The following is a 17119-nucleotide window of genomic DNA, read 5'->3' on the forward strand; positions in this document are numbered from 1 at the left end:
AGAAAAAGAACTAAAGGACCCGCATTTCAACCTCACTCTCTCGGTACTTCAGGGACCTAAACCAAGGAGGCACCCAACTGACACATACGCATCACAAACAGAGTGCAACAGAGCATCTTTCATCTCCTTCCGAACGCGCTAGAGGAGTTGGGTGCTTCACCTTGTGAAGCTGGATGGCCAATTCTTGCATTTCGGCTTCCAGACGGTCGGCATAGGCCAGCTCAAGGGCATCGCTCAGTGGTCGGGCACTGCTGTGCCATCGGGCAATGGCGGAGGTCATCTTCCTCTTTGGTCCGAAGAGCCTACACAGCAAAGTAAGCAGGAATCAGAAGGAAAGCTCCCACCAGAGATGTTTGCAGGCACAACGAAGCAGCCTCTTGTTGGATGGACCTGTCTCTTCTCCCACAATAGCAAGAGCAAGAGCACTTAGACTGATATACTGCTTTACAGCCCTCTCTAAGTGGTTTACGGAGTCAGCATATTGCCCCCAACAATCTGGGTCTTCATTTTACTGACTGGAAAGCTGAGTCAACTTTGAGCCGGTCAGGATTGAACTGCTGGCAGTTGGCACAATTAGCCTGCAATACTGCATTCTGTGCCAACATAGCTAATCAGCAATAGCACTTATATACCGCTTCACGGTGCCTTTACAGTCCCCTCTAAGCGGTTTACAGAGTCAGCCTATGGCCCTCAACAATCTGGGTCCTCATTTGACCCATCTCAGAAGGATGGAAGGCTGAGTCAATGGCAACAGCAATAGCACTTACTTATATACCGCTTCACAGGGCTTTTATAGCCCTCTCTAAGAGGTTTACAGAGTCAGCGTATTTGCCCCCAATAATCTGGGTCCTTATTTGACCCACCTCAGAATGATGAGTCAACCTTGAGCCTGGTGAGATTCGAACTGCCAAAAGCAGTCAGCAGAAGTAGCCCTGCAGTACTGTACTCTAACCACTGCACCACAAAGACCCACTTGGCACCAAGCGTGTCCAGAAGGTTGCTGCATACAGTCACACCGTTAGTCAAATGAACTACTGTTTTTTTCTTCAAAAAAATGAATGCAACCCGATTCTCTTATCGGTAAGGAACATACAGGGCCAAAACAGAAGATGTGAAGGATTGAGGGACAGGCTATCTGGCAGGAAAACTGCATGGTTCCAGGCAGTGGTGAAATCTACACCTACCGGTTCTGTGGCCATGGGTGAGCGTAGCTTGGTGGGGTCATGTGACTGGGTGGGCGTGGCTATATAACCATGTGACTGAGGGATCAAAAGACAGAAACAATGTCTTGCTGGAACAGGGTTGGACTAGATGACATCCAGGTCCCTTCCAGCCGTGGATTATCCTCTGAAGCTGTGTCTAGTGCCAGGTTTGTAGTCCTTCCTTCCTCCCCTTTTTCCTTCCTTCCTCCCTCCCTCTCTCCTTTTTTTTCCCTTTCTTTCTTTCTTTCTTTCTTTCTTTCTTTCTTTCTTTCTTTCTTTCTTTCTTTTTCTTTCTCTCTCTCTCTCTCTCTCTCTCTCTCTCTCTTTTTCTCTCTTTCTCAAAAACAAACCCTCCATCCCATTTATTGCCTACACCCCCATTTTTTGCCTAGCAGGCTTCAGCTGGATCGTCAGAGCCTTTTTTTAACCCTTTAAAAGCATTTTTTAACAACCTATTCAGCCAAATAGGTTGTAAAAAAATGCTTTTAAAAGTAAAAAAAAAGGCTCTGACAATTGCATGGCTCAGCTGGGCATTGGGGTGGGTGGGTGCAGGGATTTTTGCTACCGGTGCTCCAAACCACCCGCCGCCATCGCTACCAGATCTGCTGATCCGGTCCGAACCGCGAGCATTTCACCCCTGGTTCTGGGTCCAATCTTCCTAGCATAGAAATCCACGTACGTGATGCCGATCTCTTTGAGGTCGCTCTCCGTTAAAGTCAGGAAGATGCGGAGGTCAATATCTTGCTCTTCAAAGATTTGCAAGTACTTCAGGCAGCCAATCTGGTCTAGGAAGGTGGCCAGATCCTGCAGGCCAGGAGAAGCAAGCGGAAGAGATCGTCAGGAAGCAGGGTTAAAACTCAAGGGAAAAGGACTTGCGCGGTTCCAGCTCTGACAAAAATTTCACCATTCCTATCAGCTGCTGCACGAAGTCAACATCACCCGATAGCAGCGTTCCAATATTTGAGGGGCTGCCACAAAGAGGAAGGGGTGTGTGTGTTTCAATTTATTTTCCAAAGCCCCAGAGCGCAGGACAAGAAACAATGGATGGAAACTAATCAAGGAGTAAAAGCAACCTGGAATTGAGGAGTTGTGAGTTTTGTGATGGAATGTCAGGTAGACTATGGGAACATGTGGGAGGGAGGAGAACTGTTACAGAACAGAATCCTCAGTTCAGGGAAGGGAAGAAGTATGACCAAAACAGCTCTGAATAACCCCCCTTAATTACTTTAGGTCAATGTTTCTCAACCTTGGCAACTTTAAGATTTGTGGACTTTAACTGCCAGAATTCTCTAGCCTCAGGAGAATTCTGGGAGTTGAAGTCCATATACCTTAAAATGGCCAAGGTTGAGAAATACTATATGAGTCAAAAAGAGGGCTGTGAAAATATTACAGACCCCCTCACATCCTGGACATAAACTGTTTCAACTCCTACCCTCAACACGACGCTACAGAGCACTACACACTAGAACAACTAGACGCAAGAACAGTTTTTCCCCAAACGCCATCATTCTGCTAAACAACTAATTCCCTCAACACTGTCAAACTATTTACTAAATCTGCACTACTATTAATCTTCTCATTGTTCCCACCACCCATCTCCTTCCACTTATGACTGTATGACTGTAACTTTGTTGCTTGTATCCTTACGATTTATATTGTTGTTTCCTGATTGCTTATTTGTAACCTATGACTATCATTAAGGGTTGTACCTTATGATTCTTGAAGAAGGTATTTTTTCTTTTATGTACACTGAGAGCATATGCACCAAAGACAAATTCCTTATGTGTCCAATCACACCTGGCCAATAAAATATTCTATTCTATTCTATTCTATTCTATTCTATTCTATTCTATTCTATTCTATTCTATTCTATTCTATGTACATCTTGAATGGATAAATTATTTGAGAAGGTTCTCAACATTCTCTTACAACACACAACTCCCAGAATTCCCCACTCAGCATGTTAGTTGGGGAATTCTGGGAATCGAAGTCCACACCACCTTAAAGACACCAAGGTTGAGAAACACTGTTCTACGTATACCTTGACATGGATAATTGTTTTGGCAGGTTCTCAAAATTCTCCTACGATACCCAACTATCAATAAAAAGAAATGCCAAAATGCTTCTTCTTTCCTGTATTTGCTAGCCTTGCCGGGACTGAGAGTTACCTGTGGTCCAGCAGAGGAGGGCGTTCCATCATTAGACGGGCCGTGGTGTTGAGCAGAGGCCTTGGCTTTCCAAGGCCACTGAGTGTCACTGTTGCCATAGCGATTCTTGGCCTTCATGGAACTCTTGGCATGTTTTCGGCTGGAGGATTTGGCTGCCGAGTCAGAATCCTGCACACGTTGAGGAGGAGGACAAGGGGATAAGCTCAGCGAAAGCAGCCTTCTTCAAAAACCCAGGTGTGTTAGATTAAGATGGCAGGACCATCCTCCATTAACAAAGGTCAATTGTTAACCCCTTCAGAAGCGCCACAGAGGTCATCGCTTTTTTTATTTTCACAAGTAGAAAAAGGATTAGGATTCTTTTCAAGGAGCAATTTCATCCTCAAGTGTACTTTAAAGACTTCTAGTTTAATGAACAGGGCTAAGAGGTGACATGATAGCAGCATTCTTATATTTGAGGGGCTGTCACCAAGAAGAGGGAGTCAAGCTATTCTCCAAAGCAGGGCTCTCCAACCTTGGTCCCTTTAAGACTTGTGGACTTCAACTCCCAGAGTCCCTCAGCCAGCAAAGCTGGCTGAGGAACTCTGGGAGTTGAAGTCTACAAGTCTTAAAGGGACCAAGGTTGGAGAGCCCTGCTCCAAAACACCTGAGGGTCAGAAAAGAAGTAACAGATGGAAACTAATGAAGGACAGGACCAACCTACACCTGAGGAGAAATTCCCAGAACAATTATCAGTGGTATGGCTTGCCTTCAGAAGTTGTGGGTGCTCCAACACTGGAGGTTTTTAAGAAGAGATTGGGCAGGCGTTTCTCTGAAATGGTAGACGGCAGTGGTGAAATCCACTTTTGTTTTTTAACTACCGGTTCTGTGGGCGTGGCTTGGTGGGCTTGATGGGTGTGGCTTGATGTGCGTGGCAGGGGAAGGATACTGCAAAATCTCCATTCCCTCCCCACTCCTGGGGGGAAGGATATTGCAAAATCTCCATTCCCACCCCACTCTGGGGCCAGCCAGAGGTGGTATTTGCCAGTTCTCCAAACTATTCAAAGTTTCCGCTACCGGTTCTCCGAACTACTCAAAGTTTCCGCTACTGATTCTCCAGAATCTGTCAGAACCTGCTGGATTTCACCCCTGGTATAGGGTCTCCTGCTTGAGCACGGGGCTGGACTAGAAGACCACCAAGATCTGTTCCAAGTGTCAGCAATAGCACTTGGACTTACATGCCGCTTCACAGTGCTTCACATCCCTCACTAAGCGGTTTGCAGAGTCATCCTCTTCGCCCCCAACAATCTGGGTCCTCGTTTTACCTGTTGTGTCTCGTCCGATCTCCCCACAGCCGGGGCCTTCTTATCTGCTTCCGAACACGGAGGAATGTCCTAGTATGCCTCCCGGCCCCAGCCCTGGCTCCATGCCCAGGCAAACGGAGCAACTAGACCCCTCCCCCTCCTCCACAGCATGTGAGCCTGAGGGAGGTCAATTGCCAACAGCTGCAGACTGGAGTGACCCTCGCGTCAGAAGACTTGATAGACGGAGGCAACAGAAGGAAGGGAGGGGCAGGCCTGGATAAGTGCTGAGTCATGGAGCCACACCCCATGGCCTATATAAAGGACCTGCTTTCTGGCATTCTCTGAGTCAGGCAAAGTCTAAACATATCTTGCTGAAGTCACTTGCTGGTCTCCTGCCTGCCCTGAGGACTTTGCTAGGACTTTGGCAGAGCTGCAGAGGCACGCTTGATTCGGATTTCCCTGACCCGGCTGTCAGCAGAGGAGTGGGACACGAGTAAACCTTGAGACGGTCAGGATCGAACTCCTGGCACTGGGCAGTGAGTTAGCCTGCAGTGTTGCATTCTAACCACTGGGCCACCAAGATTCTTCTCTTCCGCACCAAGAATATGTATTTGTTCTCCACTTTTAAGACAGCTTTAAGTCAAGTTGAACTCCCAGTAACTATATGGCGACACATGCGGTTTCCTTGGCAACTAAAATAAAATCGGTCTTCTCAATCTGGAGGGAATAAGCCCAATTCTGCTTAGCTCCCGAGTCCACCCGAGATTGCTCATGTGTTGCAAGTTCCTTACCTCATTGCTCTCTAAGGAGCCCTCGCTGCTGATCCCCACAATTCTGGCCAGGCCTTCACTGCTGCTGCTGGTCCGGATGACGCCCACGTCATTTGTGAAGAAGGAATTCTCTTCTGAAATGGTAAGAAGGGACAGAAGAGACACTTTCAGACCCAATGGAGCAGCAATCTTTATATAAGTCAGGTACTGACTGACAGAAACAAGGGGCATATCTCTCAATTTTAGGTCAGTATTATAACTTTCACTGAGGAGTGGTGCGGTGGCAAAGAAGAAAGGAACAGGGGAATCGAGAATTTCGTCCCCTCTAATATCATGTGTGATTTGCAAAGGCAAATACAAACAGAATTAGAAATTAGCTATTTTCTTTCTCCAAGCAGCCGAGTAGATCCAAAGTGACTGGAATTGGGGACTTATGAACATATGTGGTATAAATGTGATAAGGTTAAAAAGTTTTGGCAACAATTGGAGAAAATGATATTTGAAATGATGGGGAAAGTAATAACATTGAGAGTGGAAACTATATTATTGTTGGTAATTAAGGAAATAGAATTAACAAAATATGAAAAAGAATTGATTAGAATTATGATTATAATAGGTAGAATTATAATAGCTAGATATTGGAAACTAGATGTGATTTTTAGAATAGAAGAGTGGAATTCTGAAATGTGGAAATTAGCTTTAAATGATAAAATGACATGTGATATTAAAATTAGAAGTGGTGTGTATAAAGAAGATATTTTCTGGAAGACTTGGAAACCATTTGTGGACTTTGCGCTTGGAACATTGGACGCTTCGGTACCTGTACCTCGAGAACGTGGATTTTGGCGATCGTGAGGATATATCCGAAAACCCAAATCTTCCTTTTTTTATGTATAGCACAAGGGTGTAATAATGTATTTTCTTTTTTTTGTTTGTTTCAAAAAAGTAATAAAAAAATTTAAAAAAAAAATATAAGTCAGGTACTGACTGACAGAAACAAGGGGCATATCTCTCAATTTTAGGTCAGTATTATAATTTTCACTGAGGAGTGGTGCGGTGGCCTAGAGGCGGAGCTCTCGCCTCACAATCAGGAGGCTGTGAGTTCGATCCTAGGTAGAGGCAGATATTTCTCTCTCTCTGGGCACACTGAGTATATATCTGCTGAATATAACTCCGCATTGGCGACAGGAAGGGCATCTGGCCAGTAAACACTCAGATCCATTTAGTTGCCCAGACTCCACCCCGATGCAAGGGATTATGGGGTCGTTAAAAGATGATGATGATTATAGCTGTTGTGGTCTGCCAGCAGCCTGCAGAGCTGGCAGCGGAGTCAGACAGTGAGGAGGCTGGGGAGGACAATGGGCCAGTCCTGGAGTCAGGGGAAAGCCCTGACAAGGACTCTGGGTCGGAGGCAGAGATGAGGCCAGAGCCATCTGGGAGCGATGCACAGACTCCGGAGCCTCCAGAGGCAGACAGCGGAGAGGCAGAGGAACAGGAGGAGCCTGTTCCTAGTGCACGCATGCGAAGAGCTGCCAGAAGGCAAGAGCAGCTAAAGCAAAAAGGACGACTTGGGAGTAAGTCCAGGAGATGATTGGCCCCTCCCATAAGGCTTAAAAGAGCAGCAAAGGGTCTTGGGTTCTTTGTAGGAAAGCAAGGTTGCTACATTGATTTCTAGTTGGCATCTCTTGTTTCTGAACTTCATGGGGCTTTCCCAAGAAAAGCCTTTGGCAGGGTGCCAATGAAGACAAAGGTTTGTGATAAGGCCGAAGGACTTTTTCTGAAGGATTTGTTTTGGAATTAATTTGGACTACGCTGAGAATGAAGTAATTTTCAGCTGTTCTAATAAAATATGTTTGTTTAGGACTGATCACGTCTGGTAATAACTACTTGGGCCTAGGTCACAACAATCTCTTTCACTATGAACTATACCACAGTATTCAGAAAAATCATGGTTGTTGGCATCTTGGTGCATTTTGATGTATTCCCCCAGGTGTAAATTGTGCTGAGTTTGGGATACAAGTGTCTCATCCCTTTTTCATAGCGCTTTAGATTAATTTCAAAATACATTGCCAGGTTACAGCTTTTATTAGAGATGCAAGCTGACAACGTTCAAGTTCTCCAGCTTTTTCAACAGGTGAGATCAGATGTTATAAAACAGTGAATAAGAGCAGCAAAAGAAATGTCAAAATTAGATCATCTAAGCTATGAGGTCACAGTCAGCCCTAAAACCACAAATAAAACTGAACCAACCTGGTCTACTGCTTAAGGTGCTGGCCTAGAAACCAGGAGACAATGAGTTCTAGTCCCACCTTAGGCATGAAAGCCAGGTAGGTGACTTTGGGCCAATCATCAGAAGACGGTGAGTTCTAGACCCGTCTTAGGCATGAAAACCAGCTGGATGGCTTTGGGCCAGTCCTTCTCTCTCAGCCCAACTCACCTCACAATGTTATTGTTGTGGGGAAAATAGGAAGAGCAAGGTGTATTATGTGTGTTCACCATTTTGAGTTATTTACAGAGAGGAAGGGAGGGAGGGAAGATAGACAGAGGTTGCGGATTGAATAGATCACAGTCTAATTCCAGGAGCAGTGAAATGATTATTTTTCTTCAGCTCAAAGGACACAAAAAAATCTTATAATCCTATTTTAACATCTGCCAGTAGCAACATACTTAGCTTGACAGAGAACAGAAACGAAGAACCCTAATTCGTCTTTAGATTATTTATTCTGGAGCAAAATAAAGTCACTGCAACAAAACAGCCTGTGTTTTTTAAAAAAAGAGCCCTGTCTGCCTGGGAAGTCTTTGAGTAGAATCTATCGGGCCAAAGAAAACGCAAAGTACCTCGGCTGCTGCTGCTTTCCACGTCACGGTCATTGATGGGGGAGATGACATCTCGGTATCGAAGGTCACCTCCGTCCAAGCCGCTTCCATCATCTTTAAAGGTGAGGTAGCCTTCTGGCGGGACCTGCTCTGTGTGTAAAAAGAAGGGAGGTGAACAAAGGAATGGGAAGTCTTGAAAGTTCAGCCGACCTCGGAAGGATGGAAGGCCGAGTCAACCTTCAGCCAGCCAAGGATCGAACTCCTGGCAGGGAGCAGAATTAGCCTGCAATGCTACATTCTAACCACTGCGCCACTGCGGCGGTAAGGATTGCATCGGTGGCAGCCATCTTGGCAGATTCTAAAGCAGAGGAGGTGAAACCTGAACTCACCATGAGGCAACCGACTCTTCCCGCCGGTTCTGACTGCTGTGATCTTGGCCAGAGCGTGAGGCCCTTCGTGAATGCTGGGTCCTCTGGATTTACGGGCAGGCCTTTGTCTTTGGGGAGCGTAGTAAGACTCATCTGAGGAGCTCAGATCTTCGTACTTCCCTGAAGGTTCAAAAGTACAAGCAATCATTTAAAAAATATATATCTATAATTTTATCATAAAAGTTAAAATACAAAGCAGTAAAACAAACTAGGAAAGTGAAACAAAACAAAAGCATATGTTCAATCCTAGTAACAATAACAATAACAACAAGTAGTCCAGGCGGGAAGTGACAAGGGCGTGAGTGACCGTGCATAGGGAATCCCGGTCAAGGAAGGGACGCAACTGGCGTATTTTTAAACATCTCAATTAATTCCTCACACATCCAAGACTCCATATCGCCAATTTAAGAAATTGTTAAAACTTTTGAGTTATGTCACTTTTAATTAAAACTTAAAATCCATATACGGTAGTCTCTTTTTGTTTTCAATTAATGTCCAATTCAAATATTTAACCAGTCCACTCCAAGTTAAAAATTTGTTATCTTCCACAGCCATTGAGAATTGAAACTAGGCAATGTAGAAAGACAAATATTCCTTAAAAGTTCTCAGTTTCCAAATTATCTTTTAGTAGTCAATGTCACAGAGTACTTTCTCTTCTATCTTCCAAAAAATATTGCAGTACTCTCTTCCACCAGGAGATGTCTCTCTCAAATCCACAATATTCTCAAATCAACTAAATGTCAAATCTGTCAAAAATGTTTTAAATCCACATAAAAAATACTTTTCCTCGGGATCTTTTCTTTTGCTAATTTTAGTTTCTCCAAATCCAATCGTAGATACGAAAATTTTCTTGGGCTTTAGTATTTTATGCTCCTCTTTGTTCTTCTCCCTCCATAGAATTTCCTAAATGCCAATCAGCCACTCGTTTCAGCTCCGGGACGCCTTTTAATATTCCAACTCAAAATTTTCTTTTATCTGTGAGTTGGCCAATCACTCACCTGGTACCAGCATGCCGTTCAAACACCGCTCCAGCACAAAAACTTAGTCCCGTTGCCCCAGCTTCACAGCGGTCATTTTACAATGGCCGCTATCCCCGTTGCCAGTCTGAAGAGCTGCCTCTGACCTTTCGAGGAACTTGCCTGTTCCCCTTGGTCGTCTGAGACGCGTCTCCTTCTTCACCATCCCTACAGGGATGGTTCTGGTCTGAAGACCCACCCGATAGCTGTTTGTCCGGCCGGATTTTCGTAGAGCTCATTGGAGCCAGCTATTTTTCTAGCCAGTCTCGCCGCGACACTTCTGTTTTTTTCTCCCTAGTCCATTATCTCTAATCAAAGCTTTGATTAGAATTCTAGTCATTCTTGAATCTGTTTCCTGATTGGGATAGCTCAAAGGATAGATTTCCATTGTCTGCATCAACCTGGGCTTGCATTTCAATCAGATCCTTTTTTCACATGATGTTATAGCCTTTTACTCACCTGTGCCTCTGCGCAAGACTTTGGGCACGGGAGCCGTATGCAAGTCTATCAGCTGCACAATCTTCATGTGTCCGTATTTCATGGCCAAGGTCCGTGCGGTGGCCCCTGTGCTGTCCCGTATGTACACTTTCACACCCTGTGAGAAGACACTACCTTTCACTCAATCTGTCCAGTAAAAATGAATTCGCAGCAATTAGAAACATATGCAGTAACTGGGCAGCTCCTAATGAAAAGCTTTTGTGCACCCGTGTTCCTATATTCCTAAGTTATATCAGCTTTACTCATACGCCGTGCTCGGCCAAAAACAGAACAGCACATTATGGCTGAGCATGAACTATACACCAGTTTAATAAATAGGCATGGTGCTTTTGACCTTCCTGGAAATCAATGGTCACTCACATGGCTGAGAAGATACTGGACGATGATCTCATGACCAGAAGCTGCTGCTTCCATCAGAGTGGAGTAGCCACAAAGGGGTTCCCTGGCATAAGAGAAAATTAAAACGTATGGAGGACTCAAGTCAAAATTGGCGTGATTAACAACGAGACAAAGTCAGGCTGGTTACAAATGCATAGAATTTGCACAGAACAGGGAATTACCCAAAAACACAGATTTCATGTGACCTCACATTCCAAGGTAAACCATGTTTACTTAAGGATCTGGATTCTGCTCTTAATTTCACACGGCTCCCAAAGTTAACTTCTATCGAGTCAATCAGCCCAACTGAGTGACTTTGGAACAGTAACTTATTGTGGAGCTAGCAACGGAGTCGGACAGCGATGAGGCTGAGGTGAGGCCAGGGCCATCGGGGAGTGAGATGAGGACTCTAGAGCCTCCAGAGACTGCTAGTAGTAAGGCAGAGGAACAGGAGGAGCCTGTTCCTAATGCACGCATGAGAAGAGCTGCCGGAAGGCAAGAGCAGCTCAAGCAAAGAGGACAACTCGGGAGTAGGGCCAAGAGATGATTGGCCTCTCCCATAAAGCTTAAAAGACCAGCAACGGTGTTTGGGCTTTGTCGGAAAACAATGTTGGTAGCTGCGTCTTTTTCTTCGTCTATGTCTTGCATTTATTTTTGTATCAGTGACTTCTGAACGTTTGCCAAGAAAGGCCTTTGGCAGTTTGCCTAATTGGATCAAGGTTGGTGATAGGACTGAGAAATTTGCGTTGGGAAGAATTTGCTTTAATTTAGTTGTACTACGCTGGGAATGAAGTAATTCGCAGCTGTTCGAATAAAGTTTGTTCGTTTTTTCACTGACTGAGTTTCCTACTACCTACTTGGGCCTGGGTCACAACATAACTTAGCTAAGGAACTGGCGACCAAGAAAATGTACTCTTCTTCATAGCATTCTCTAATGGCCTCAATGAAAAACAGGAGGCACAGTCCCAGTTTGCTAAGTCTTTCTGGGCCAGTAGCTATGGGACTGAATTTGTTTATTATTAGATTTATGTCTATTTTATACAGCTCAAGATGGTAGATATAATGTTCCCACCTACTATTCCCTCCTCCCCTCTCTTTGTAACATGGATTGTAATGTGGAAAGAGCATGACTGATCCAAAATCATCTGCCTGGTTTTCATGGCTCTGGGAGGCCCAGAATTTATGGTCTCCCAATTTCTAACCCAGTACTTTAACTGGTACCCCAAATTGGCTGTTGGAGTTCTGTAAGGTCAGCTATCATGGCCATTTATATTCGATATTAGTTGGTTATAATAGATAGAATAGAATAGAATTTTTTATTGGCCAAGTGTGATTGGACACACAAGGAATTTGTCTTGGTGCATATGCTCTCAGTGTACATAAAAGAAAAGATACCTTCATCAAGGTACAAAATTTACAACACAATTGATGGTCAATATATCAATATAAATCATAAGGATTGCCAGCAACAAGTTATAGTCCTACAGTCATAAATGGAAAGAGATGGGTGATGGGAACTATGAGAAGATTAATAGTAGTGCAGATTCAGTAAATAGTTTGACAGTGTTGATGGAATTATTTGTTTAGCAGAGTGATGGCCTTCGGGAAAAAAATCAAGAGATCAGACTTGTTCCTTTCTAGATGCTGCAGCCTTAGGCTACGGTAGCCAGATTTGCACTCCTTAAAATTACACGTAGTCCTCGACTTAAAACCACAACGGAGCCAAACATTTCTGTTGCTAAGAGAGACATTTGTTAAGTGAATTTTCCTCCGTTTTACCACCTTTCTTGGCACATTTGTTAAGTGAATGACTGCAGATGTTACGTTAGTAACTTGGTGGTTAAATGAATCTCGCTTCCCTACTAACTTTGCTGGTCAGACAGTCACAAAAGGGGATCGTATGACCATAAGACACTGCAGCCGTCACAAATACGAGACGGTTGCCAAGCCTCTGAATCTTGATCATGTGACTACGGGGATGGCGCAACGGTCATAAGGGTGAAAAACGGTCATAAGTCACATTTTTCAGTGCCGGCGTAGCTTTGAACGGTCACTAAACAAACTGTTGGTATTTAAATGATAGCGTGTGTTCCGATATCTCAGGGGCTGCCCCAATGAAGAGGGACTCAAGCTATTCTCTAAAGCACCCGAGGGCAGGACAAGAAGCAATGGGTGGAAACTCATCAAGGAGAGAAGCAACTTAGAACTAAGGAGGAATTTCCTGACAGTGAGAACAATTGACCAGTGGAACAACTTGCCTCCAGAAGTTGTGAATGCTCCAACACTGGAAGTTTTCAAGAAGAGGTTGGACAACCATTTGTCTGATGTGGTGTAGGGTTTCCTGCCTAAGCAGGGGGTTGGACTAGAAGACCTCCAAGGTCCCTTCCAACTCTGTTTCTATTCTATTCTAAACAATACAACTGAAAGACGAACAGAGGTAGACGCAAGCTGTATTGTTTTAAACTATTAAAAGGGACTTAATTGTTTGAAAGCGTTGTATGTTGAGGATGAGCTGTATTATATTTGGCCATTTTCTCCTACCTGCAGTTGGCGTTGGCTCCACTGTCCAGTAAGAACTTCACCATCTGTTGGTGGCCAGCACTGACACAATGAAAGAGGGCAGTCCAGCCATGGATATCTTTCATCTCCAACTCTGCACCTTGCTTCAGAGAATGATAGATAGAAAGAAAGAAAGATAAAAGCAACCAGGTTATAATCAGAAGTAGAAAGCTAATAGGAAGGATGAGAATAGTAACACAGTCTTAGTAAATAGTTTGACAGTGTTGTGGGAATTAGTGGTTTAGCAGAGTGATGGCAGGAGGGGAAAAACTCTCCTTATTCTGCTGTGCAATGCATTTGACCTGGATTCTTAAAACTGTGCTGGCTATATCAAAATGAAAAAACTAACCAGAAGTGGCATTTGCCCTATTTAAACAGCGTGACTTGATGTAATATTTTGACAGCCGTTCTAAAACTCACCCTACCTGAAGCAAAAAGGAAGCCGCACATTCGTTCCCGCAGCTGGCTGCCAACATCAGCGGGGTCTGCCCTTCTGGAGTGGACATATTCACGTTTGCTCCGGCTTGCAGCAGCATGCGCACAACGGCGTCGTAACCGATGTAGGAGGCATACATCAGTGGAGTCCAACCACCACGGTTCTTCTGATCCAAGTCCTTCTCCCCTCTGGAAGGTTACACAGCATGTGAGATTTCACCAAAAGTGGAAGACTGCAAGGCACTGCTGTTCAGGTCAGAAACTCGAACCGTTTCTCTGGGCTAAAAACGAATGTTTTCAAAATCCTTTTAATCTCAAAATGCATTCATTTTGCCCATTGGGACCAAACTTCTCAAGAATGGCTTGCTGCAGAAGATGAGAGAAAGGGCCCAACTGTGCTCATCAGCTTAATTTTGACAGGGGATCAGTTGCCATGGAAACAAACTTTTGGGCGAGATGGGCTTGGAAGTGCTCTTCTTATGTTTGTAAAGTACCGCATGCTACTCTCAGCGTTTCCTCTGGTTTTCTGGAAGGCATGCTTGGGCTGCCACTAATTTACACATAGCGCAGAATTATTTCCTTTGTTTATATCCTGCCTTAATATTTTTTTAAAAAAACAACTCAAGGTGGCTAACATGTTTAATGCTCTTTCCCTACAACAACCCTGTGAGTTGAGTTGGACTGAGAGAGAATGACTGGTTCAAGGTCACCCAGCCGGCTTTCATGCCGAAGGCGGGAGTAAAACTCACCATTTCCTAGTGATTGGATCAAAATCACCCAGCCTAAGGTGAGACTAGAATTTCTCCCAGTTTCTAAACCGATACCTTAACCACTAAACCAACCTGGCTATTCTGACTGGATGTGAAACCTTTTTGGAATGTTTTAAAAAAACCCATCCCTATTATTGACTTTCATAAAATTATTGACAGTAGGATGTTCCTAGTAGTTATTCTCTTACTGTCAGGCTCCAAAAACCTAAGACAAACAAGTTGTGATGCTTCCAAGTAGATTTCTTTATTGTTTCTCACCTATAGATTGAATCTTGCCAGACTAAAGCATGCTACCACCCACATCAAGCACATACTCTGGAAACTATTAGGGAGGAGTGTCTTCACCCTCTTTCTCTCACACCAACTCTCTGCACCGAGTTGTCTCTTGCTCCTCTGGAATGCAGACTACGCTCCTTCCCACTTACCGTTCAATACTGTCCTTCACCACCTCATACTGGCCTATGGAAGCTGCTGTGTGAAGGTCCAAAGGTATGTCTAATTCTTGGTGGCTGGCCGCCTGGCTCTCTCCGTGCCACATGGTTAGACTGCGATTCAAGAGCTCCGTCTCACTGGCTTCGTCGCTCAGTTCCGACATTCTTGTTGTGACCCAGGCCCAAGTAGGTAGTAATAAATTTAGTCCGTGGAAAAACAAACTTTATCCAAACAGCTGGGAATTACTTCATTCCCAGCGTCGTTCAACTCAAAGTAAAGCAAATGCCTCCCAACACAAATTCCTCAGTTATCTCCCAAACCTTAGTCCAATTAGGCAAACTGCCAAAGGCCCTTCCTGGCAAATGTCCAGAAGCCACAAAAACAAAGACGTAGACGAAGCAGAAGACGAAGCAGAAGACGCAGTTACAACGTTGTTTTCCAGCAAAGCTGAAACGTTGGTGCTGGTCTGTTTTAAGCCTTATGGGAGGGGCCAATCATCTCTTGGCCCTACTCCTGAGTTGTCCTCTCTGCTTGAGCTGCTCTTGCCTTCTGGCAGCTCTTCTCATGCGTGCATTAGGAACAGGCTCCTCCTGTTCCTCTGCCTCACTACCTCCAGTCTCTGGAGGCTCTGGAGTCCGCACCTCACTTCCCAATGGCCCTGGCCTCACCTCAGCCTCATCGCTGTCCGACTCCGTTGCCAGCTCCGTAGGCTGCTGATGGACCACAGCAATTTTGCCAAAAGCCAAAAAAAGCCAAAAAAAGAAAGTTCAGAAGCCAAAAAAAAGAAAGTTCCTTGAATCCTTTAATTTCGCCGATCTACTGGAAATGCGACAGCAGGGTGCTAACGATCGCGGAGCTGAAATTAATCCAGGTGCCAACAATCACAGGGCTGAAATTAATCCAGACAAAACAGTAGTATTGTTATTCCACATTCAATGTGTTTATTATAATGTTACGAGTAGAATAGAATAGAATAGAATCACAGAGTTGGAAGGGACCTTGGAGGTCTTCTAGTCCAACCAACTGCTTAGGCAGGAAACCCTACACCACTTCAGACAAATGGTTGTCCAACCTCTTCTTAAAAACTTCCAGTGTTGGAGCATTCACAACTTCTGGAGGCAAGTTGTTCCACTGATTAATTGTTCTGACTGTCAGGAAATTTCTCCTTAGTTCTAAGTTGCTTCTTTCTTTGATCAGATTCCACCCATTGCTTCTTGTCCTGCCCTCAGGTGCTTTGGAGAATAGCTTGACTCACTCTTCTTTGTGGCAGCCCCTGAGATATTGGAAGGCTGCTATCATGTCTCTCCTGGTCCTTCTTTTCATTAAACTAGACATACCCAGTTCCTGCAACCGTTCTTCATATGTTTTAGCCTCCAGTCCCCTAATCCTCTTGGTTGCTCTTCTCTGCACTCTTTCTAGAGTCTCAACATCTTTTTTATATCGTGGCGACCAAAACTGAATGCAGGATTCCAAGTGCGGCCTTTCCAAGGCCTTATAAAGTGGTATTAACCCTTCACGTGATCTTGATTCTATCCCTCTGTTGATGCAGCCTAGAACAGTGTTGGCTTTTTTGGCAGCTGCTGCACACGGCTGGCTCCTATTTAAATGGTTATCCACTAGATCCCTCTCCCAGAAATTTCCGGGCAGAATAATTAATCAGTGGAACAACTTTCCTGCAGCAGTTGCGAATGCTCCAACACTGGAGGTTTTTAAGAAGATGTTGGACAACCATTTGTGTGAAGTGGTGTAGGGTTTCCTGTTTAAGCAGGGGGTTGGACTAGAAGATCTCCAAGGTCCCTTCCAACTCTGTTATTCTATTCTATTCCATTCTATTCTAATTCTGGGAGTGGAAAGGCGTTGGCTTCTTAAAAGATGCCCAGGTTGAGAAAGACCAGGATAAAGAAAACAAAAAGGCAGTGCTGCCTATCAGCCTCATAGGCTGGGGCCGATGGGAGTTGTAGTCCAACTCCTGTGACAACGGCAAAACACCCATTCGTTTCTCAGGCGGCTCCGCCAAAACGCAGCCAGGGCAGCGCAGAAGTTTTTCCCCTCGCGGCCACCGTACGCGCTTTACCTACCCGGCTCTCCGGCGAACGAGCGGCGGCGAAACCAAAAAGAGAGGCTGTCAACCGGGTCTGCAGGCCTCGCTTGCGCCCCCGCCCCCGCCCTCGTGACCCCACTTCTTCTCCCGCCTTCTTCTTCTGGCTACTCGTCCTCCGTTACGTCCGTCATCCGTCGCCGGGACCGAACCAACCAATGAGAAGCTGGCCTCGCGCTATCTCCCCGCCTCCCGAGCCAGTCAGCCAATGAACACTCTGCTTTTTTTTTTTTTTGCAAGGTGAGGGAGGTTTTTTTTGCAGGGTGAG

At 44.9% G+C, this 17119-nt stretch overlaps 1 protein-coding gene across 6 annotated transcripts in view; it reads right to left on the reverse strand.

Annotated features, from left to right (window-relative positions):
• The window catches only part of ANKS3 (ankyrin repeat and sterile alpha motif domain containing 3), a 39296-nt gene extending 22382 nt beyond the window's left edge, over window positions 1–16914 (reverse strand). For 3 of the 6 annotated variants that reach the window (XM_058157599.1, XM_058157598.1, XM_058157600.1), the window contains exons 1-12: window positions 16832–16914; window positions 14747–15642; window positions 13542–13740; window positions 13099–13220; window positions 10540–10621; window positions 10141–10276; window positions 8627–8785; window positions 8259–8387; window positions 5442–5554; window positions 3371–3538; window positions 1882–2006; window positions 161–302 (exon numbers count right to left, since the gene is read on the reverse strand). In XM_058157599.1, coding sequence (XP_058013582.1) covers window positions 161–302; window positions 1882–2006; window positions 3371–3538; window positions 5442–5554; window positions 8259–8387; window positions 8627–8785; window positions 10141–10276; window positions 10540–10621; window positions 13099–13220; window positions 13542–13740; window positions 14747–14916 — 1545 coding nt within the window. In that variant the 5' untranslated portion in view covers window positions 14917–15642; window positions 16832–16914. Of the gene's footprint in view, window positions 1–160; window positions 303–1881; window positions 2007–3370; window positions 3539–5441; window positions 5555–8258; window positions 8388–8626; window positions 8786–10140; window positions 10277–10539; window positions 10622–13098; window positions 13221–13541; window positions 13833–14746; window positions 15643–16831 lie in introns of those variants that run through there. The other 3 variants (XM_058157602.1, XM_058157601.1, XM_058157603.1) reach the window with 3 other exon arrangements.
• Window positions 16915–17119: the final 205 nt, after the last annotated feature.

Source organism: Ahaetulla prasina, chromosome 14, assembly GCF_028640845.1.
Source record: "Ahaetulla prasina isolate Xishuangbanna chromosome 14, ASM2864084v1, whole genome shotgun sequence".
NCBI lineage: Eukaryota > Metazoa > Chordata > Lepidosauria > Squamata > Colubridae > Ahaetulla > Ahaetulla prasina.